Source organism: Pristiophorus japonicus, chromosome 8 (assembly GCF_044704955.1).
Source record: "Pristiophorus japonicus isolate sPriJap1 chromosome 8, sPriJap1.hap1, whole genome shotgun sequence".
In the NCBI taxonomy this organism is placed as follows: Eukaryota; Metazoa; Chordata; class Chondrichthyes; family Pristiophoridae; genus Pristiophorus; species Pristiophorus japonicus.
The window spans coordinates 50,953,061-50,976,177 of record NC_091984.1 but is presented as its reverse complement, the minus strand read 5'-3'; the positions used below and the strand labels follow the sequence as shown (position 1 = coordinate 50,976,177).

Here is a 23,117-nt window from a genome sequence, read left to right as displayed (position 1 = left end):
GATAAGGCCGCAACTATTTACAATCTATATTCATGACTTGGATGAAGGGACCGAGTGTAATGTAGCCAAGTTTGCTGATGATACAAAGATAGGTGGAAAAGCAAGTTGTGAGGAGGATGCAAATAATCTGCATGGGGATATAAATAGGCTAAGTGAATGGGCAAAAATTTGGCAGATGGAGTATAATGTGGGAAAATGTGAGGTTATCCACTTTGGTAGGAAAAATAAAAAAACAAATTATTATTTAAATGGGGAGAGATTACAAAATGCTGCGGTACAGAGGGATCTGTGGGTCCTTGTACATGAAACACAAAAAGTTAGCATGGAGGTACAGCAAGTAATTAGGAATGCAAATAGAATGTTAGCCTTTATTGCACGGGTGATGGAGTATAAAAGTAGGGAAGTCTTGCTCCAACTAAAGGGCATTGGTTAGACCACACCTGAAGTTTTGGTTTCCTTATTTAAGGAGGGATATACTTGTATTGGAGGCAGTTTAGACAAGGTTCACGAGGTTGATTCCTGAGATGAAGGGGTTGTCATATAAGGATAGGTTGAGCAGGTTGGGCCTATACTCATTGGAGTTTAGAAGACCGAGAGATGATCTTATTGAAACGTATAAGATTCTGAGAGGGCTTGACAGGGTAGATGCAGAGAGGATGTTTCCCCTCGTGGGAGAATCTAGAACTAGGGAGCATAGTTTCAGAATAAGGGGTTGCCCACTTAAAACAGAAATTAGAAGGAATTTATTTTCTGAGGGTCGTGAATCTTTGGAATTCTATGCCCCAGAAATCTTTGGAGGCTGTGTCATTGAATATATTTAATGCGGAAATAGACAGATTTTTGCACGATACGGGAGTCAAGGGTTATGGGGAGCGGGCGAGGAAGTGGAATTGAGGCCAGGATCAAATCAGCCATGATCTTATTGAATGGCGGAGCAGGCACGAGGAGCCAAATGGCCTACTCCTGAACCTATTTCTTATGTTCTTCTGTTCTTGCAGGCCCTCATCTAATTTGTGCTCTAACAGTAAATAATGGTATTTGAAAGTGGACAGGTTTGATGCTGGATTCTCTCAGCTCTTGAATTCTTTAACATGTGACTTGTAACCTCAACTCCATCTGTTACTGTTGTTCCTCTCTCTGCTACAGGGACAGTATCATTATCAGTATTACCAACTGTGCGACTAGCGTTTACGCTGGGTTTGTCATCTTCTCCATTCTTGGATTCATGGCTGAACACCTGGGGGTTGAAGTGTCGGAAGTAGCAGATCATGGTCCTGGACTGGCCTTTGTGGCCTACCCAGAAGCCCTGACTTTGCTGCCGGTCTCGCCTTTCTGGTCTCTTCTCTTTTTCTTCATGTTGATTCTGCTGGGGTTGGGTACACAGGTGAGAGACATTTTGCATTATTTTTTCTTGAAAACCAGTTTTCTGTTAGAATGAAGAGTCAACAGATTGATGGAAAATGTTTTGAATAAAGCACCTAGGGGCATGTATTTAGAGTTCAGTTTTGGCTTTCTCTTTGGCTTTGAGAACTGCCTAAGCTTCAAAGAAATTCAAAGTTTTGGCCTTAATTGAAATTAAAACAAGGTCGTTTTGGGAAAAAAAAGTGGTCGGATCCAATCTGCTTTGCCTGAAATCAATGATACAATCTTGAATCCTTCTTGAGAACTCCATATGCTATTGTAAATTATGTCATATATGGCAAATTAATTTCAACACAGATAAGTGTGAGCTATGATAGTGCATATATATCATGATGCCACTTTCAAATAATGTTTCATACTTCATGACATTAACACATCACATTCTTATTGAGATTGTTCTGGTTTTACAAAATTAAGTTTTTACATTTTAACGGTAAATTCAAAATTAACATGATATAAGAATTGTTGAAGGTGTATACATTCTCAATTCTGCATTACAGAACAAGCGGCAACTCACCTTCATAATCGAGCACTTACTACATTAAAATAACTTGTATTTAATTGCCGATATAGAAAATGTGTTGTGACTGAAGGAATGGGTGGTGTGATGAAGTTACAGCGCTGCCCTTGCATCTCTGGGATCTTGAATCAAAGCTAGCCCAGACAAATGGGATGGAAGTTTCTACTGTCTGCTGGCTTGTCAGAGGTCAAAGTAATGGCTGGTGTGGGAAATGGAAATATCATACTGGTGCACGAGGTGGGATCTTTTGACATTGGGAATAAGAACCATGAGTTGGGAAAGTGTAGGAAACTTTACTGGGCATCTGTTCCACACTGTCTCTGACTTGGAAACACTTGATGCCGACACTGGGTGTGAAGAGCATGAAATGAATTCCCTAGCAATGACAGCCCACGCCTTAATGAGCACAAAAATTCACACAATTTCTTGTGTTTTTTTAAAGATCATATCCATGGCTAGCCTGCGATACGATATTTATACAAGCCAACCAGGTAACACATGATGAGGAAGTGACAAGAGTGTTATGTCTGTTGGGTTCATGAATTGTATAAATATTGCATTATGCTGGTATTTATACAATGAAGGTGGTGAAAAATGTCAGCCCTTTCATTGTACAAAAGATTTTTTATTTCTCTTATTTTTTTTATTAATTAGCCCGGTACTTTACTTCCGTGGAGATGGAGTGGTACCTGACATGATACAGCAAGTCACGCTGTTGTAAAATATTTTCTATGGCTGTACAGAACAGGGTGTCAACCCAGTCAGTAAGGCCACTTTCATTGCATGAAAAACGAAACCGCCCCAGGGAGGAAAAAAACTTATACTGCAGTACCACTAACATGATGCCTCGGCTGAGCCACAATCAATGTCATTAACATCTCATCGAGACCACGCATAATCCCACTCACAAACAGACTCCGATATGCCATAGATAGCTTATTTTTAAATAACAATATTCTGTTTAATTGTTTCTAACTATCATCTGATAGATACATGTTGGCACATATAACATGTTGGCATCTTGTAGCTAGTACTGAGGTATTACCAGCTTTTTTCCCCCCCATACAGCGGAATAGCTGGAGTATTGTGTTCAATTCTAGGCATCATACTTTAGGAAGGATGTCGAGGCTTTCTATTTATTAGAATGGTACCAGGGATGCGGGACATCAGTCACATAGAGAGACTAAGGAAGCTGGGGTTGTTCCCCTTAGAGCGAGACGATTAAGTGGAAATTTAATAGAGGTGTTTAAAATCATGAAGGGTTTTGACAGAGTAAATAGGAACAACTGATTCCAGTGACAGACAGGTTGATAACCAGAGGACACAGATTTAAGGTAATTGGCAAACGAACCAAAAGCGAGATGAGAAATTATTTTATACAGAGAGTTGATATCACCTGTAATGCACTGCCTGAAAGGGTGGTGGAACCAGATTCAATAGTAACTTTCAAAATGGAATTGGATAAATTCTTGAAGGGATCGAACATTTATCTGGCTATGGGGAAAGAGCAGCAGAGTGGGATAGCTCTTTCAAAGAACCAGCACAAGCACGATGGGACCAATGGCCTCATTCTGTGCTGTATCATTTTATGATTATTCCATGAATACCAGGAAATAAATATGCACTATATAATCTGGTATACACTATTTAATATACAGTTTGTAATATATAATATAGTGTAAGTTACAATGTATTATATGTTATATAGGGCCCAAGTTTCCACACGATAAAAAACGGGCGCCCCTCCGAGCTGGGCGCCGTTTTTCGCGCCGAAAACGGTGCCGGAAAAAAAACGCGCGATTCTGGAGCGCCCTGCAGCTCCATGTCTGCTTGGCGCGGCGCCCAGGGGGGCGGAGCCACCACTCGCGCCGATTTTGTAAGTGGGAGGGGGCTGGTACCATTTAAATGTTGGAGCGTTCGCGCACGCGCAGTGTGAAGGAAACATTGGCACTCGCCCATTTTTGTAGTTCTTTGTAGCTGTTTAATTTTTGAACATTTTTGAATAAAAGCACATTGCCATCAGCACTGAGGCTTCTTGCAGCCTTCTCACTGTCTCCTCCCCCCCCCCCCCCCCGCGGGAACGAACGGCTGCCTCCTTCCCCTCCCCCCCCGCGGGAACGAATGGCTGCCTCCTTCCCCTTCCCCCCCCCCCCCCCTCCCCACGGGAACGAACGGCTACCTCCTTCCCCTCCCCCCCCCCCCCTGCGGGAACGAACGGCTGCCTCAACTTGTGAGGCTTCCTGTAGCATTCTCCCTGGCTGAAGCATTTTCACACAGGTAGGAAGATGGTTTATTTAATCTTTTCTTTGCTTATAAATTTTTATTCAGATTGGATTTATTTGTATAATATTTGTATAAGTATAAATAAGTATTTATTATCGAATTTAATGACTTCCCTTCCACCCCCCTCCCCCCCCCCCCCCCTCCCACCTCGTTCTGGACGCCTAATTTGTAACCTGCGCCTGATTTTTTAATGTGTAGACAAGGTTTTTTCAGTTTTACAAAAATCTTCACTTACTCCATTCTAAGTTAGTTTGGAGTACGTTTTCACTGTGGAAACTTTGAAATCAGGTGTCAGTGGCCGGACACGCCCCCTTTTGAAGAAAAAAATTCTGTTCCAAAGTGAAACTGTTCTACCTGACTAGAACTGCAGAAAAAAAAATGTGGGGAATTGCGATTTCTAAGATAGTCCGTTCTCCACCAGTTGCTCCTAAAAATCAGGCGCAAATCATGTGGAAACTTGGACCCATAGTGTTATATAATATATAACTTTTTGTGGTATATATCAATGATTTGGACTTCAATGTAGGGAGCATGATTAAGAAGTTTGCAGCTAATATAAAAATTGGCCGTGTGGTTGATAGTGAGGAAGAAAGCTGTAGACTGCAGGAAGATATCAATGGACTGGTCAGGTGGGCAGAAAAGTGGCAAATAAAATTCAATCCAGAGAAGTGTGAGGTAATGCATTTGGCGAGGGCTAACAAGGAAAGGGTATACACAATAAATGGTAGGATACTGAGAATTGCGGAGGAACAGAGGGACCTTGGAGTGTATGTCCACAGATCCCTGAAGTAACAGGACAGGTAGATAAGGTGGTTAAGAAGACAAAGGGATATTTTCCTTTATTAGCTGAGGCATAGACTATAAGATGCTTGAACTGTATAAAACATTAGTTAGGCCACAGTGTACAGTTCTGGTTACCACTTTACAGGAAAGATGTGATTGCACTAGACAGGGTGCAGAGGAGATTTACGAGGATGTTACTCCACCACCTGCGCACCGTGGCTGCAGTGTGTACCATCTACAAGATGCACTGCAGCAACTCACCAAGGCTTCTTTGATAGCACCTCCCAGACTCGCGACCTCTACTCCCTAAAAGGACAAGGGCAGCACGCGCATGGGAACACCATCATCTGCAAGTTCCCCTCCAAGTACCATAATGCCCTAACTTGGAAATATATTGCCGTTCTTTCGTCGTCCCTGGGTCAAAATCCTGGAACTCCCTCCCTAACAGCACTCTGGGAGTACCTTCACCACACGGACTGCAGTAGTTTAAGAATGTGGCTCACTACCACCTTCTCAAGGGCAATTAGGGATGGGCAATAAATGTTGGTCTTGCCAGCGATGCCCACATCCCAGGAACGAATATTAAAAAAAATGTTGCAAGGCCTGGAGAATTTTAGCTATGAGGAAAGATTGGACAGGCTGGGGTATAACCAGGGGGCATAAATTTGAAGTAATTGGTAGAAGGATTACAGGGGAGTCGAGGAGAACCTTTTGCACCTAGAAGTGGTGAGGGTCTGGAACTTACTGCCTGAAAAGATGGTAGAGGCAGAAACCCTCATTGCATTTAAAAAGTACTTGGATCTGCACTTGAAGTGCCGTAACCTACAGGGCTGCAGACCAAGAGCTGGGAAGTGGATTAGGCTGGATAGTCAGCACGGACATGATGAGCCGAATGGCCTCCTCTGTGCTGTAAATGATTCTGTGACAGTCTTGCAGTAATACTGTACAGTATATAATATGCACAGTGATATTTACAGTATTATACTACATAATGTAATTTAATTATATAATGTTACATGTATTAGTGTACACTATTTATTTTGCATTATATAATATATTTAATAGTATTTGTACTGTATAATGTAATTTATATGCTATAATGCAATGCGCATTGTTCCATATTATACTATGCACAAGGGAGGTTATTTGTTGACATTCCATTCTGTTCGGAAGCTGGCATTTGCACTGGCTCTCAGTCCGGGAAATTATTCTGACCTGCTCCCGCTTCGCAGGCGTTACTTCACCGAAGTGTGGTGGAAACCCTGAGCTGGAGCAGCTCCGAGGAATTTCCTGGCCTGCAACTTGTTATGCAGAATAGCAGAAGTCAGACAGCAAACTGAACTAGGCACAGTAAGTGTAGAAACTTGTGGGATTTGTCCCAAGAATTGAATTTGGGGTAAATGGTTTCCCCTAATTATCCACTACATAACTACAATATTTGAAATTTTACACTATATATTGACTATACTTTATATCTTACAAAATGCCTTACATTATTTTGAAATATACACAATATAATTAGTCAATAATGTCCACGATATAGTGTTATTTACCCTATATGGTATAGCGTATTGTGTATAATAAATAGTAATGCTTCTGTTTGTTTTCCCAGTTCTGTCTGTTGGAAACACTGGTCACTGCTGTTGTTGATGAAATTGGCAGTGACTGGATTCGTAGGAAAAAATCCTTTGTGACACTAGGAGTTGCTATTATTGGCTTTCTTCTGGGAATCCCACTAACCACACAAGTAAGACCATCAGAAATGTATATTTATATTAACAGAGGACAACTAACCAGTTTCAACAACTTGTATTAAAGGAAACTTTTGACCCTAGTTAAAAATGGATTGTCACAATAGCGTTAATGGTGCACTCGTGTCTAGCATATTCCATACTTATTTCTAAGGCGTATTTCATTTAGCAGTAAACTATCTGATTTTTATTCTTTTACAATGCCAGAAATGGATTATAATTAATTCAGCTTATTTTTATTAATCACATGCTTCCAATCTCTGACTCCTCACCAGCAACTAGCTACTATTCAGATTTGTTAAAAATAGAAAAAAAATCCTATTACAGAGAGGATCTGTGTCTAATGCTTTACGTTTCTGGAATGCTATGCAAATAAAGTCCTAAAAATTAAATAGAAAAATAGAAAATTATGAGCAAACATGACTGGTTACTTGTCAAATTAATTGCAAAATGAACTTGAAATAAAATTTCAGAAAAATTAGCCATTGCTTAGAGTAACAATGAAGAGGCATCAGGTACTTGTAGCAGGCGAGCGACAATAAGACCCATTAGACTGGATTTTCGTTACCGTGCATGTCGCGGCGTTATTCATGGCAATGCAGTAATTATAGCGACGGAGAAAAATTTGCGCCTCAGTCCGCAAAATTCATCAGCTGGGTCCTGAGTGTAGGGCAGAGCGCTAAGGGAGGCATTACACGCCTCTTTTCGGGCACAAGGCTGGCTGAGCAACTGAAAATCCATTGCTAAATAGCCGTCCTTGGAGCGTCCTAAGAGAAGCTTCTGTGGCAAAAAAGAAATCGCAACTACAAACACAACAAACATTCCCAATACCTTAAACACCTCACAATAAGCTACATCCCCAAAATAAAACTAAATAAAACAATCAAACTTACCTCATTCACCAATTCAATTCCATCACTCACCACCGCTGGGATAGCTCTGAACCAGGCGGTTCCACCACAGCGTGCTATGGAGAGCTATAGGTTCAGCACACAACAAATTTCACCGCTCAGTCGAAACCGGTGACGTTGCATGCCGGCTCGACACTCCTGGGCGGTGCTGTTCTGCGCCCCCACAAAACCAGCAACAAATTTGCCAGTAGGGCACTGGAAGCTGGCCGCCCGCTTGGAAAGCTTTTCCTCACCATTATCGCCCCTCCAGGGGGCCAACAGAGGCAGCAACATAACGAAAATCCAGCCCACGTGTCTCTCAGTGGATTCATTTAGGTAGAAAATGATCTTTTTTTTTCTCTGTCTTTCTGTCACAGGCTGGTATTTACTGGCTCCTCCTCATGGATAACTATGCAGCCAGTTTTTCGCTTGTTGTGATTTCTTGCATTATGTGTATCGCCATCATGTATATCTATGGTAGGTATCAGTGGAAATTTATGCTGCCACATTGTAACCCAGGCTGATCCAAATTGATTAAATATGGACTGAGCATGTCCAGCAGAGCAAACCTGTTATTGCTCACAATTGAAGAATCAAATATTGCTCATATGATCTGGCAGATTGGATATAGTATGCAAAAGTAGCAGACTAGATGGGCTGAATGGCCTTTCTCTAAATATGGTTTCTTACGTTCGTATGATTCATATGTAGTTCATTGAAATGTAATATCTAGCATTGTTTGCATATACACACAAGGAACCATCTTATAATCTACTATTAAAAATTAACACAAGAGAACAGCAAGTCCTTTGTTGTACAGTGCATCACAAAAGCAGCAGTTACCGATTTCAAATAATATTACAAACTTGTACACTGTGTGTAAGCATTTTATAATGAGAAACCCATATGTAAATATTTCCCTGTAATATTTGCTAATGAACCAATTACATCACTCAACATCACTGCCATTTCTCTTCAGTAACTGGAACATTTAAGGCCCAAAATAAGATTTTCCACAAAAGATTCAAAACATTACGCATTTCACAATAATGATGACAATTAATCATCGAATTGTTGTTTTTTTGGTGTCTTTTAATACTTCAATAGAGGTTTTACTTGAGGGTCTCAGCCTCTCCCAAAAGAGTGGCATGGCTTTGATATCTTTCGTCAGAATGGAAACTATGGCCCGTAATTTGTGGCCCCTATGGGCTCATATGAAAACCCGGAGCTTGCGACAGATCCGGGAGTTCTGCCCAGCGACTGCCTATGAAATTCTTATGCCTGCATTTACCTGCGTAAGAGTTTAAATGAAAATAAAACTTTTTTTTTTCAATCATTTAAACATTTAAAAACATGTACAATATGGTAGCCCCTTTAAAACATTTAAATTTTATTTCAAAAAATTTAAATTTTGTTTTAAATATTTAATTAAATGACATTAATTTTAAATATATAATGATTTTTTAAATTTGATATGAAGATTTATTTTGGGGGGTATTCCCATTCCTGCTTATGGGGAATCAGGACATACGGAATCTTTTCAAAGTTATTTGATAAAAAACTAGAGGCCAAGAAAACGTATTCAAGTCAATTTACACAGTTTTTAAGAGAGAGCTGTGTATCTGTGCATGTAAGTGAGAGAGAAAGAGGTTTGTAAAAACCTGACGGACTGTACTCATTACGCATCAGTTGTATCTTTAGTTGGTCTCCAAATTAGACTGTACAAACTTCAGAAAGCACATGCAGCTAATAGAGAGAGACAAGTGTAATCACACACAGTGACATTCCTGATCCAAATTTGAGTTATTTAAAAAGATGAGTTTTAAATGCAAAAGGATAATTATCACCTGATTATCACCTCCTGGCAGAGGTTACTTCAAACTGTATGTAAAGGACATATTTATATTAATTCAACAAAATGAAATTTAACCAATGTATTGCCAACATTTTATGATGATACAAATATAACAATGGGAAAAAACAAAAAGGATGGGTTATTCTAGACCCTCTACTCAATAACTATTGTCTCTCTTGACTTTGCCAGGACATGATAACTACTTCAAGGATGTTGAGATGATGCTTGGCTTTCCACCTCCAATCTTCTTCCGAATCTGCTGGCGTTTTGTGTCTCCCAGCATTATTTTTGTAAGTAACTTAGTTATGTAAATAAAAATGCTTTAAAAACTAGTGTGACACAGAGTTATAACTCTGTCCTTTCACCTCCAGGACCTGGATTCAAATTCCGTTGAGACTCAGGCGATTAGATTTTTCTCTTTGAAGGATATAAGGTGTAAGGAGAAATAAATTCCATGGGCTGAACCGAGGATCACGGTTGTCTCTTCACACCACAAAACTGCCCATAAATTTGGAATCTCTATAAACACAAAACTGGCCGTAAATTTCAACTAATTGGTATTATTTAGATAATTTCGCAAAAGGATGGTTGGTTTAGGAGTTGGAAATGTCATAGTGGTGCGGAGCGGATAGTGGTTTACTCTTCCGAGGTTGGTGGCTGAGGTACATTCTTGGGACAGAGTAGGAAACGTCTATCCTACATCTAAACCGGGTCATATATACCTGGCCTGCGAGTGCATGACACTGACAGTGGGTACAGAAATAGAAGATTATTGCATTCCATAATCTTAATAGGTACAAAATTGTCCTGAGATATGGGGGGATGGGGGGTGGTGAAATTGATCCACTACTACCTGCTTTGTGCCTCACTGAAGTTTATAGAAAGTGTCCTATTCGTTCTGTAAGAATCGAGTATACATTGATTAAAGGGGATTAAAGTGTGGAAATTAACAGGAGAAATTCTATTTTTGTTCAAATATTATTAACACTTCCATGTCTTCCTCTGTTTAAATGTCACATTATATTACATCATTCCCCAGCTAGGAAGAGAGTGGCCGCACTATTTCCGGGCCTCTGCCAGTGCTGTTTTTAACTGGGAGGGAGCAGGAATAGCCCAGAGTGACTTACCTTATTTTCCCTCTTTCTGGGCTCTCTTGTCAACAATCTCCCCTCATAGCACAGCCAGGATCAGGAACCCACCATGGGGGAGGGTTATGATTTGGAACCCAGTTTCTACCACTCTGGTACTATGTGCAGGAATGACAGTGTGCTGCATTACCATGTCTGTGCTGGTTCTACCCTTTTGACTGTGCATAGCCAATTCTGGTCAAAAGCAAGTTCAGTGCATCAATAAAAGCTTGATCATGTCCGGTATTCCTTTAATCAGGAGTTCTTTTTTCTACTACCCACTGCTACTAACTGACTCAGAACTGGCCCATGGGATAAATTGCTTCTAACCATATCCTTTTTGGTGGAGAATGCTATAAAGCACTTTATAGTAACTGTCTAAAATCTAGAACATTTTCATTAGCAGACATTAGAAACTGAAGAGAAACGTTTGCTTTTGAGGGGGATAGCTTGCTCCAAGAGTAATATGAGCTCATTCAAATTAATAAGAAAAATTCTCACTGAGAGAAACTTGCTCTTAAATAGAACTTGCTTTGATCAGGAATGTTGTTAAGCATATTAACCATTTAGATTTGAGTGAATTCAATCATACTTTTATTCTTTTCCAGTTCATACTGGTGTTCACTGTTGTCCAGTATAAGCCCATCAGTTACAATGACTACATGTACCCACCCTGGGCTATCACTCTCGGTATCTTGATGGCACTCTCCTCGGTAATCTGTATCCCGGTTTATGCCATTTGGAAGATATGCATGTCAGAGGGCTCCACACTTTTGGAGGTGAGTGGACAAAGTAGTAAATTGATTCCACTATATGTTCCCTGGGTAAATAATCCAGAAACATAGAAACATAGAAAATAGATGCAGGAGTAGGCCATTCGAACCTGCACCACCATTCAATATGATCACGGCTGATCATGCAACTTCAGTACCCCATTCCTGCTTTCTCTCCATATCCCTTGATTCCGTTAGCCATAAGGGCCATATCCAACTCCCTCTTGAATATATCTAACGAACTGGCCTCAACAACTCTCTGCGGTAGAGAATTCCACAGGTTCACAATTCTGAGTGAAGAAGTTTCTCCTCATCTCGGTCCTAAATGGCTTACCCCTTATCCTTAGACTGTGACCTCTGGTTCTGGACTTCCCCAACATTGGGAACATTCTTCCTGTATCTAACCTGTCTAACCCCGTCAGAATTTTAAATGTTTCTATGAGGTCCCCTCTCATTCTTCTGAACTCCAGTGAATATAAGCCTAGTCAAACCAGTCTTTCTTCATGTGTCAGTCCTGCCATCCCGGGAATCAGTCTGGTGAACTTTCGCTGCACTCCCTCAATAGCAAGAATGTCCTTCCTCAGTTTAGATCAAAACTGCACACAATACTCAAGGTGTGGCCACACCAAGGCCCTGTACAACTGCAGTAAGACCTCCTTGCTCCTATACTCAAATCCTCTAGCTATGAAGGCAAACATGCCATTTGCCTTCTTTACTGCTTGCTGTACCTGCATGCCAACTTTCAATGACTGACGTACCATGACACCCAGGTCTCGTTGCACCTCCCCTTTTCCTAATCTGTCACCATTCAGATAATATTCTGCCTTCCTGTTTTTGCCACCAAAGTGGATAACCTCACATTTATTTACATTATACTGCATCTGCCATGCATTTGCCCACTCACCTAACCTGTCCAAGTCACCCTGCAGCCTCTTAGCATCTCCTCACAGCTCACACTGCCACCCAGCTTAGTGTCATCTGCAAACTTGGAGATATTACATTCAATTCCTTCGTCTAAATCATTAATGTATATTATAAATAGCTGGGGTCCCAACACTGAACCTTGCGGTACCCCACTCGTCACTGCCTGCCATTTTGAAAAGGACCCGTTTACTCCTACTCTTTGCTTCCTGTCTGCCAACCAGTTCTCAATCCACGTCAATACCTTACCCCCAATAGCATGTGCTTTAATTTTGCATACTAATCTCTTGTGTGGGACCTTTTCAAAAGACTTTTGAAAATCCAAATACACCACATCCACTGGTTCTCCCGTGTCCACTCTACTAGTTACATCCTCAAAAAATTTCTAGAAGATTTGTCAAACATGATTTCTCTTTCATAAATCCATGCTGATTTGACCAATCCTGTCACTGCTTTCCAAATGCACTGCTATTAAATCTTTAATAGTTGATTCCAACATTTTCCCCACTACCAATGTCAGGCTAACTGGTCTATAATTCTCTGTTTTCTCTCCTTCCTTTTTTAAAAAGTGGTGTTACATTAGCTACCCTCCAATCCATAGGAACTGATCCAGAATCTATAGAAAGTTGGAAAATGACCACCAATGCATCCACTATTTCTAGGGCCACTTTGTTAAGTACTCTAGGATGCAGACTATCAGCCCCTGGGGATTTATCGGCCTTCAATCCCATCAATTTCCCTAACACAATTTCCTGACTAATAAGGATTTCCTTCAGTTCCTCCTTTTCGCTAGACCCTCGGTCCCCTCGTATTTCCGGAAAGTTATTTGTGTCTTACTTAGTGAAGACAGAACCAAAGTATTTGTTCAATTGGTCTGCCATTTCTTTGTTCCCCATAAATTAACCTGATTCTGACTGCAAGGGACATATTTGTCTGCACTAATCTTTTTCTCTTCACATATCTATAGAAGCTTTTGCAGTCAGTTTTTATGTTCCCTGCAAGCTTAATCTCATACTCTATTTTCCCCCTCCTAATGAAACCCTTTGTCTTCCTCTGCTGGATTCTAAATTTCTCCCAGGCCTCAGGTTTGCTGCTTTTTCTGGCCAACTTATATGTCTCTTGGATTTAACACTATCCCTAATTTCCCTTGTTGGCCACGGTTGAGCCACCTTCCTCGTTTTATTTTTACTCCAGACAGGGATGTACAATTGTTGAAGTTCATCCATGTGATATTTAAATGTCTGCCATTGCCTATCCACCGTCAACCCTTTAAGTATCATTTGCCAGTCTATCCTAGCCAATTCACATCTCATACCATCGAAGTTACCTTTCCTTAAGTTCCGGACCCGAGTCTCTGAATTAACTGTGTCACTCTCCATCTTAATAAAGAATTCTATCATATTATGATCACTCTTCCCCAAGGGTCCTCGCACAACAAGATTGCTAATTAATCCTCTCTCATTACACAACACCCAGTCCAGGATGGCTAGCTCTCTAGTCGGTTCCTCGACTTATTGGTCTAGAAAACCATCCCTTATACACTCCAGTAAATCCTCCTCCACTATATTGCCAGCAGTTTGGTTAGCCCAATCTATATGTAGATTAAAGTCACCCATGATAACTGCTGTACCTTTATTGCACGCATCCCTAATTTCCTGTTTGATGCCAACCCCAATCTCACTACTACTGTTTGATGATCTGTACACAACTCCCACTAGCGTTTTCTGCCCTTTGGTGTTCCGCAGCCCTACCCAAACATATTCCACATCATTCAAGCTAATGTCCTTCCTTACTATTGCATTAATCCCTTCTTTAACCAGCAACGCTACCCCACCTCCTTTTCCTTTCTATGTATCCTTCCTGAATATTGAATACCCCAGGATGTTGAGTTCCCAGCCTTGGTCACCCTAGAGCCATGTCTCCGTAATCCCAATTACATCATATCCGTTAACAGCTATCTGCGCAGTTAATTCATCCACCTTATTACGAATGCTCCTCGCATTGAGACACAGAGCCTTCAGGCTTGTTTTTTAACACTCTGTCCTTTTAGAATGATGTTGTAATGTGGCCCTTTTTGATTTTTGTCTTTGATTTTTCTGCCCTCCACTTTTCCTTATCTCCTTTCTATCTTTTGCTTCTGCCCCCATTTTACTTCCCTCTGTCTCCCTGCATAAATTCCCATCCCCCTGCCACATTAGTTTAGACCCTCCCTAACAGCAATACTTTTATTAAAAAAAAGAGAAGGACAATATGACAGTTTGAAAGATTGGAAGAGAAGACAAAATAAATCAAGAAGTAGTAGTTGGGTAATGCCAGGCTTGGCTTTTAAAAGCCGGAAAATTATAAGAGAAAGGGAAGATTCAGGAGTTCTTCCTGACATGTCCTAAGCATTCCTTTCAACAATTTTAACCCTGCCCCCTTTTTTAGTCTTCTCGTCATCTTTCACAGCAAAACTGAGGTGAACTTTATCCATACCATTTAATATATTTTGTACTTCTAGAAGTGTTGCCTCCTTTCCAAATGAAAGCACCTCAGTTTCTGCAAGCTTTCCTTGTAACTCAATCCTATGATGCTACGGATCAGCTATGTGAACTTTTTCTTCACTGTTTCCATTGCTTGAAATTTTTCCTTAATGTCTTGGTGACCAAAACTGAGTACAGTACTGAAGGTAAAATAGAAATGTTACAGTATGTTATACTGGGGAGATAAAGCAAAATTAAATAATATAACTAAAAGAAAGAAACAATGAAGAGAAAAGGGGCAAGCATAAGTAAAGTCTTAAATTTTTCTTATTTAAAATTGTTTTAAAATATGTATTTGAGTTGCATAGGGTTAATATTACACAAATAAAGATTAGAGGAGTCTAATTGTTGTAATATCAATGTTTGTTTCAGCTGAAAACTTAAAGCCAGAATTTATTAGACTTGCCAGCAATAGCACATAATAAATATTTTTTTAATCAGTTTTTAAATTGATTTAAAAAGGCTTCTTATTTGGGTATGTATAATTTACGCATACATTTTAGCCAACCATAGCAAGCATTGTCCTGTCATGAAAAAAAGTTGCTAACAATCTCTCCAAATTAATTAATGTCTGCTTTTACTCAGTGTAAAATATCCATTTTGAAATCATTTTGCTTCTGGATGAAATGAGAAAACTAAATTAGTGCAGAAACTAGATACGGAGGAATATTAAATAGAAGTCGTATTCAAGCCAACTTGGCAAACTAATTAAGTGGTGATCAGAATTCCTCTTTTCTAATATCGGTTGGCACAACTCAAGTTAAGCCTCACTAAGTTTCTTTCTTGCTTTTCCAGCGTCTGAAAAATGCAAATAGACCAAGCAAGGACTGGGGACCCGCTTTATTGGAGCATCGTATTGAGCGATATGCCACTCTGGGCAGCCCATCCTATGAGTTCAATCTTGAAATTCAACAACTCAATCCAGATAAAGAGCGAGAGAAGGAGCAACTACCAACAGAAAATATAGAACATAACCTCAGCATACAGGGCAGCAATGGTTCTGCCAGAACACAGGACCCTAATGTGTAGTCAAAGTCCTTTTTAAATCAAAGAAGACAATTAATTGGGGGGTCGGGAAATTGAGCCTTTACTAATGGTGAAAGGTTCTTTCCCTTTAATTTCTTATCTGATCTATGGAATTTGACAAGTAGCCAACACAACTTAATTGATTTTTTTTCAGGTATGCATGTTATTTTTTCTTTTCATTCATTTTTTTTTTTACAGGCATCAATAGAACCATGTAACAATATTTAAACCCAATTTTTTCAGAAATCAGTTATTTTTGTTGTCATTTTGTGGCATGCAGTACTTTGTATACATAATATTTGTACATTAGTACAACTGATAGCCGATCAAAAAGTTTCCTAGTCATGAGATAGTTTTCTTCTGACTGTCCTATTTCTTTTGGACATCTGTTTGTGCCTATCTACTCCACACTATAGCACTGCTTTTTTTTAACAACATCAAGTTTTATTTCACAATAGTTATTAAGTTTCACTAAAAAGCTGAAAGAACAAATAGTGAAGGAAGCTGAAGTTAATGCCCATTGTATAGGAAATGTGTGACACTACACATTTCAAAGTGACCAACTGTCCACCAAGCCAAACTATCTTGGGGATATGAATTGCTCTGGTTACTGTATGTAGTAGCTTTGTACCAATTATTTTTTGAGTGCAATTCTAATGCTTTTATATATATATATATTAACCAGAGCAAATCTTCCCCCATAGTAAGCAAAGCCATTGTTGCTTTTACAGAAAGCACAGATAAAAGATATAATACATATATTTAAGTCATTTGTACTGAAGCACTACACCGTTTGTACAGTTGTAGCTGCAGTTATCGGAGACAATAAACAAATGAATACCAATTCTTATTTTTTTCCATTCACAAAAATGGGCTCTCTATCACTGAAATAGCTTCTCTCGTTTATAATAGTGACTCCTCCATCACTATCACACTCAGATGTGCTCTTAAATATCAGTACTTCTGCACAAGAGAGTCAATACTAGTGCATGTTCAACACAGTATCAGACATGCATGAATACATAGGAATATTTGATCACTTTATTGATATGTCAGATGCTCAATTTCCCAAATCCATTGGCACAATCCTGTGACATACTTAAACCTATCGTTTACCTGATATGCACTGTTTAAGTGGTGATTAAATAACACAGAACAGTTCTTATCGAGGGTTTGCATAGTTCTTAAGTAAGAGGCAGTGATGTGTTAATGAAAGGTTTGGCAAAGAGACTGGGGCTGATAATATATTCCTGGCACATTAAGCGCTGGTCATATCTGAGGAGCTTTAAGCTGACCTGACCACACATTAAAAAGCTAATTCATTTAATTATTTAGACTGAACATCTAGCGCATGGCACATTTCATGCAGGGGGAGGGCACCGAGATTCTGGAGATGGGTTATTGGGTGCAAGTAGCTGTTAAAGGATTGTAATTGCCTTTAGAGATGTGTCTGATTTCTTTTTGTTGAAAATCTAATTTAGGGAAAAATGGCCAATTGGGTATTAGAAGTCATGGTACAGGAAATCTTGCAATAAATAGGAGTCCAATGCAAAGGTGAGAGGCATTCAGAAATGGAGGCTTTCCAGTGTTTTTATAAACATGGCTTCCCTTAAAATGCCTTTTTAAAATGGGTATTAAAAGGCCTGAACACCAGTCCAGTTCTCCTCTTGTATTATGGGTCTTCAGCAGTTTGGGGTTGGGGGAGGGGGAAGCTGTGAAAATTAAACTGTTGCACAAACTTTTACCCACCTGCTGCATTGGAATAATTTCAAGAAAAAAATCTACTTAAGAAGGAAAAATACTGTTTAAACACAACGTGAGTAATTTTCAACTGCTGCTCACCGTTTATCATCGAGTGGTCACTATAGATACCCCTTTGACACCCAAGGCCTGTCTGATTCAATTTTTAGGCAGACTTTTAAATGGTGCTCATCACTCCTGCCCAAAAGAGGCAGGAGACTGTTTAAACATGCAAGTCGAGGTCCTCTGCCGGTTGTAGGACATTGATCACCATTTCATGTATAAATGGGCAGAGCATGCACCATGCACATTAGGCCTTGTTATACCAAGCAGAATGGCCTAACCAGTGGACTTTAAAGAGACTGTTGGAAGCCACTCCAAAATGTGCTGGAACATTTTGAGGCGTACTTCTCTGAGCCCCAGAAAACTGCTGGCACCTTCTTACCCCAGTATGGGGCCAATCTGCCAATCAGCTCTGCGCAGAAGATGATGGATTTTCGGCCTAATAAAACCAGCCAGATGCAGTGTCCATTTGGGAGCCGTTGCTCACTGGTTAAATTCAATTGGGAACTGGACCTGGAAATGGTTTGTTCTGCTTGATGGTGGCTTTGGGTGGGCATTGCTGACATACCTACACACAATAACTTAAAGTGGTCTGGAAAAAGTAAATGGGGAGGGGTGTTCATAAACCTGCAGGGCTCACTGTAAGGATAGATAGAACAGCACAAACAGATGATGTATCCCTTTGCTGCTTTGGAATCTGTTACACCCCCCCCCCTCCCCCCAAACAAAGTTGTAACAAAATGGGTCACCTCATTTTTTTCGGTGACCCTTTGAAATCCATGTACAGTTGCATTGATGTGTCAAATTATGTGAAGTGCTTAAATTGTACAGTGTGCATTCCAGTCCTAACCTAACAAATACAGAATGGGTTTATGCCAAGAGATGTTGTGCTTGGATCCAAATTTTGATCGGATCAGGAATTTCCATATAATGGAATTTCTGGAACAGAATTATGTTTATATCAGAATGTTTGCATGATGGGAATGGTCATGGTGGGATTCTGTGCCTGGCTGTGATACACATTTATGTAGATTCCATTGCATTTGCTTGATAATGTGAAATCATGATTACATGGAAATATGTAATATAACAGAGTGGATATTGCCATTATAAAGCTGCAAATTAAATTGTCTCTTTCCTTGTTCTCCTTTCTATCCCTTAGCCTTTTTCATTCTGTCCTAAAATCACTCTTAGCTTCCAAATTTGTTCTTTTATACTTTTCTAAATGGGGTTTAATCTAGGCTGGGCAATTGAGTCATCAGCCCATACCAACATACATTCTGCATATATTGACTGCATTTGAGGGTTATAGTTGCACCTTAGCCTTGGAGTCAGAAGATTGTGAGTTCAAGTCCCACTCCAGAGACTTAAGCATAAAATCTCGGCTGATACTCCATTGTAGTACTGAAGGTGTGCTGCATTGTCTAGGTGGCGTCTTTTGGTTGAGACGTTAAATCAAGGCCCTGTCTTCCCTCTTAGGTGGACGTAAAAGATCCCATGGCACCATTTTGAAGATGAGTTCTCTCCGGTGCCCTGGCCAACATTTCATTGGCTGTAAAGCGCTTTGTGACGCCCTGAGGCCATGAAAAGCGCTATATAAATGCAAGTCTTTTTGACCTAGAAGAGACCTGAAGAGTGTACAATTAGTCTCTCAACCTTCAGCTTCAGGCATTATAACACAAGCTTCATGCCTTCAGGCTGTACAAAACACTCAATCACTTTTATAACCTAATGGGGAATAGTTTACAAATTACAGCCAAAAAAAATACAGTCAATATGTGTTCTATTATACTCCTGAGCTAACTTTACTGCCCCTTAACCCCCTTAACTCATGTTGAGAAAGCACTTTGCTGACTTTCATTAGCAGACAGCAGAGAAAAATATTTCTCATGGTTCAGTTAATAGCATTTTGTGTTTCAGTCTAAGGAAGCTTGACCAAGGTGATTTATGTCTGTACAGCTTCCTGACCCGGTGATTCTAAGCTGTTATAATATTGATATATTAGTATTAATATTCGGTGACAAACTTTGTTCTAGCTTCTTTATTTGTCAGGTAACTAAGCAAAATGTGTGTGATGATTAAGGTTACGTCAGTGGAGGCTGACTGGTAATAATTTGGTTTGGCAAGGAAATACTTCGACACTAACAGCGCAATAAAATTCGACATACATGTCATTTAAAGATGTGCTTCATTTTTGGTGCAGTGAAAGTAATTGCCAACCAAGTCAGTAAACATTACCTTCCATCAGTGCATTGCTCTCCCATTCAAAAACCTCAGAGCCTAGATTTTCCAATCTATTATTTTAATGCCAAAAGTAAACCATTTAAAATTAAATAAATGGGTTTGACTTTAAATGGGAAACCACTTGCATTAAAATAACACTGATTGGTAAACTCAGGGTTATGTCTCTGGTTATTACATAATGATGGAAATGTCTACAATATGTTTGCACATGCATCTCTCTAGATGATGTTTACAGTGCTGCAGACCTTGGACTGTTCAAACCTAGAAAACATCACAGCAACACCACATAAACCCTTCAGTGGCACACAGCATAGTAGATTAAAGGGTCACACGGGTGTCACACCATGAATATGTTTTACACTACACTGATATGTCACGATTAGGTGTGGGGTGGGGGGGAAGGGCTTAGATTACGATACTTGCTCTTCACTGAAGTTCACTCAAGCACACAACTTTATAGTGTAAACAATTATCTGGATTGAACCATGTTCCTGGTTCGCTTTAATGTTCTCATTACTCTTTGTTCAATTTGTTTTCTGTGCATGCACTTCCTCTCTCTCTCTTTCTCATGATTACCAGTCCTTTCAACCGTCTGCCTATTTATAGCTGTAAATATGTAGATTTGTAATCTAGCAAGTGTTCCATCCCACCGAGCCTTTGCCCAATTCTTTCACCTTTTCTGAATGGCACGCTCTTGTATTCACTCAGTAATGATTATTGGGAAGACCTTTGTAACCCGTGCTTCCTTCCTACCTCTGACCTTTTATCTATATAAAACACTCATGCTGTATTTAATGTATGATTTAAGTTGAGCACCACCTTGCTTTTCCTTTTAGATGTATGTGCTTGAAATTAAAGGAAGTTTTTACTTTCCAATGTGCCAATAGCTCAAACTGAGAACTATAACTGTGTACACAGTATTTTCTTGATAGTGTATATTGATTCAAGTTACTGTAACCTGTAGTCTTATCTGAAAGGTTTACTTGATTCTTTCAATGTCTAGGAGAAGAGAGAAATATATATAAAAGAAGCTACTTAATTGTATAAATCTCTTGCAGTCTGGGGTCAGTTGCATAAATCAGATATTAATGAATGCTATAAAACATTCACATCTCAATGTGTGATCTGATTTTGTTACTGTTATTTGTGGTTCATGACTGTATTTTGCTTCTTGTGTATTTAATATAATAATGTTCATGCTTTAAAAAAAACTTTAGCACTGAGGAGACATCACAAATCTGAGTGAATGTTTTATAAAATGTGAGATTTCTACAGGTCAGACCTGACTGTAACAAAATCTCTCATTACAAATCATCAATTGTAACAAACTTCCCCTCCACCTCCAACTCCCGAATGCCCAGTTGTTACTTAAGCATGTTTCAAGGACTATAAACTTTATAATAAGGTGAATGGCCTCGATAAGAGCTGCTTGGCTAGTTCTCATCTTCTACCCATTCCTCCTCTTCCCCCACCCCACTTCTCTTGAGTTAGTGGTAATCAAGTTTTGCTGTAATTTCACGGTATTCTAGTTGTGAACCAAATTGCCTCATTAATGAGAAATAGAAATGCCGCCTTTGGATCGTGGGTTGTCTATACAAAAAGGGATTTCCCTGTAAGTTCCATGTATTTAGGCCGGTGTCTGAAATAATTGGTGCCCAATGTGCGTTACTTTTCCTTCAGGCAAAAGGTCAAGATGATTGGCCTGAAAAACATGTCGTTAAAACTTCAACAACTCGAGCCTTTACTATACAAGTGAAATCCAGACTGCACAGCCAGTCCCCCCAAAAGTAACAGAAATTTCTACATTTTCCATATTTTTCTTGCCCTTTAACACAATCATTCCCCATACGAGAGGTTCGGCCAGGTAACTAGTCTTCCAGTCCTCAGGCAGTGTCACTTTACAACGAGAAAGTACTGGGGAGTGCATGAAAATGGCCTGTGGTAACTCACCTCCTAAATTTCCCTTTTATGCTCTAAAATATGAGTGGAGTGTCTCTACGTCCATGTGGCACTTCCAGCAGCCATCGTGGGTCAGATAGGGAACTTGTTACTTGGTGAATTGAAAGAACAAATCCACATTCACTCCCATTCTATGCCACATGTAATTGCTACAATCGAAATAATGGCTCTCAGATATGTTTGCGCTTACTGTGGATGGAGACTTAAGTTACAGGATGTATAACTGGCTGAAAAATTTGTAAGTAATAGTAAAGTGCGGAGAAAATAAATATTTGGTGGGAGGAGTGGTGGGGCATCAGAGAACCAAGTCTCTTTAAATGTCATCTTGTTGGTGACATGGTGGATTTAAATATTGTCCCTTCACCTCTGGGCCAGCCCAGACATGAACATCTCCATCTTATGGCTAAGTGAAATGTGTATGGGCTGACCTAACCCTGCTCCTAATGACCACAAGTCTGCCATACACAAGTGCCCATAATTTAACATAACTCTGCAGCAGAGACTAGCTGGAATAGGAAGTGTAAATATTATGATCTCCTTAGGTTTGGGTTTTAGTGAACACTGATGGGATTTTAACCCAAGCTATACTTAACTTGAATGTGCTTGATGCCAACAGAGTACGAAATTTGCATTCCTGCATATTAATAATCTTCACCTGAACTGGCACAAAAAATAACCAAAACAAAGTTGTCGTTTGATTTTGACACCTTAATAGCTGTTTCTCTGTGGCAGTTTGGTTCAGCTCCCCATGGCTGCTTTTATGCAACAGGCCCCACATTCACTACCACTGGTGCTGAGGGCATGGTGTAACAGGAAGAGGATTCGTAGCAGGACAGCATGTTAGCACAATGTTCATTACATCAAAATATCTGCTGTAAATTTTATTCATTTACAAACTGAAACCCAGCACAGCTTTAAAATGGAACCTGTAGATTCCAGAGTATGTTTATTTTAGAATTTGTCAGAAATGTGAATTAAAAAAGTAATTAACCTGCAGTGTTTTAAATTTGTTTTTTTTTCATATTATGACCAAATTACTTGACGGTTATTCTTGTGTCTACATAAGAACATAAGAAATAGGAGCAGGAGTAGGCCACCTGGCCCCTCGAGTCTGCTCTGCCATTTAATAAGACCATGGCTGATCTGATCATGGACTCAACTCCACTTCCCTGCCTGCTCCCCATAACCCTTTAGTCCATTATCGCTCAAAAATCTGTCTATTTCCGCCTTAAATATAT

At 39.7% G+C, this 23,117-nt stretch overlaps 1 protein-coding gene across 4 annotated transcripts in view; it reads left to right on the top strand.

Moving 5' to 3' along the window:
• Nucleotides 1-22,875, top strand: part of slc6a9 (solute carrier family 6 member 9) — a 295,904-nt gene extending 273,029 nt beyond the window's left edge. For all 4 annotated transcript variants that reach the window (XM_070886777.1, XM_070886779.1, XM_070886781.1 and 1 more), the window contains 6 exons: nucleotides 1,147-1,384; nucleotides 6,621-6,755; nucleotides 8,027-8,126; nucleotides 9,694-9,794; nucleotides 11,240-11,410; nucleotides 15,643-22,875. In XM_070886777.1, the coding sequence (XP_070742878.1) occupies nucleotides 1,147-1,384; nucleotides 6,621-6,755; nucleotides 8,027-8,126; nucleotides 9,694-9,794; nucleotides 11,240-11,410; nucleotides 15,643-15,876 (979 nt within the window). In that variant the 3' untranslated portion in view covers nucleotides 15,877-22,875. The remainder of the gene's footprint in view (nucleotides 1-1,146; nucleotides 1,385-6,620; nucleotides 6,756-8,026; nucleotides 8,127-9,693; nucleotides 9,795-11,239; nucleotides 11,411-15,642) is intronic.
• The last annotated feature ends 242 nt before the right edge of the window (nucleotides 22,876-23,117 follow it).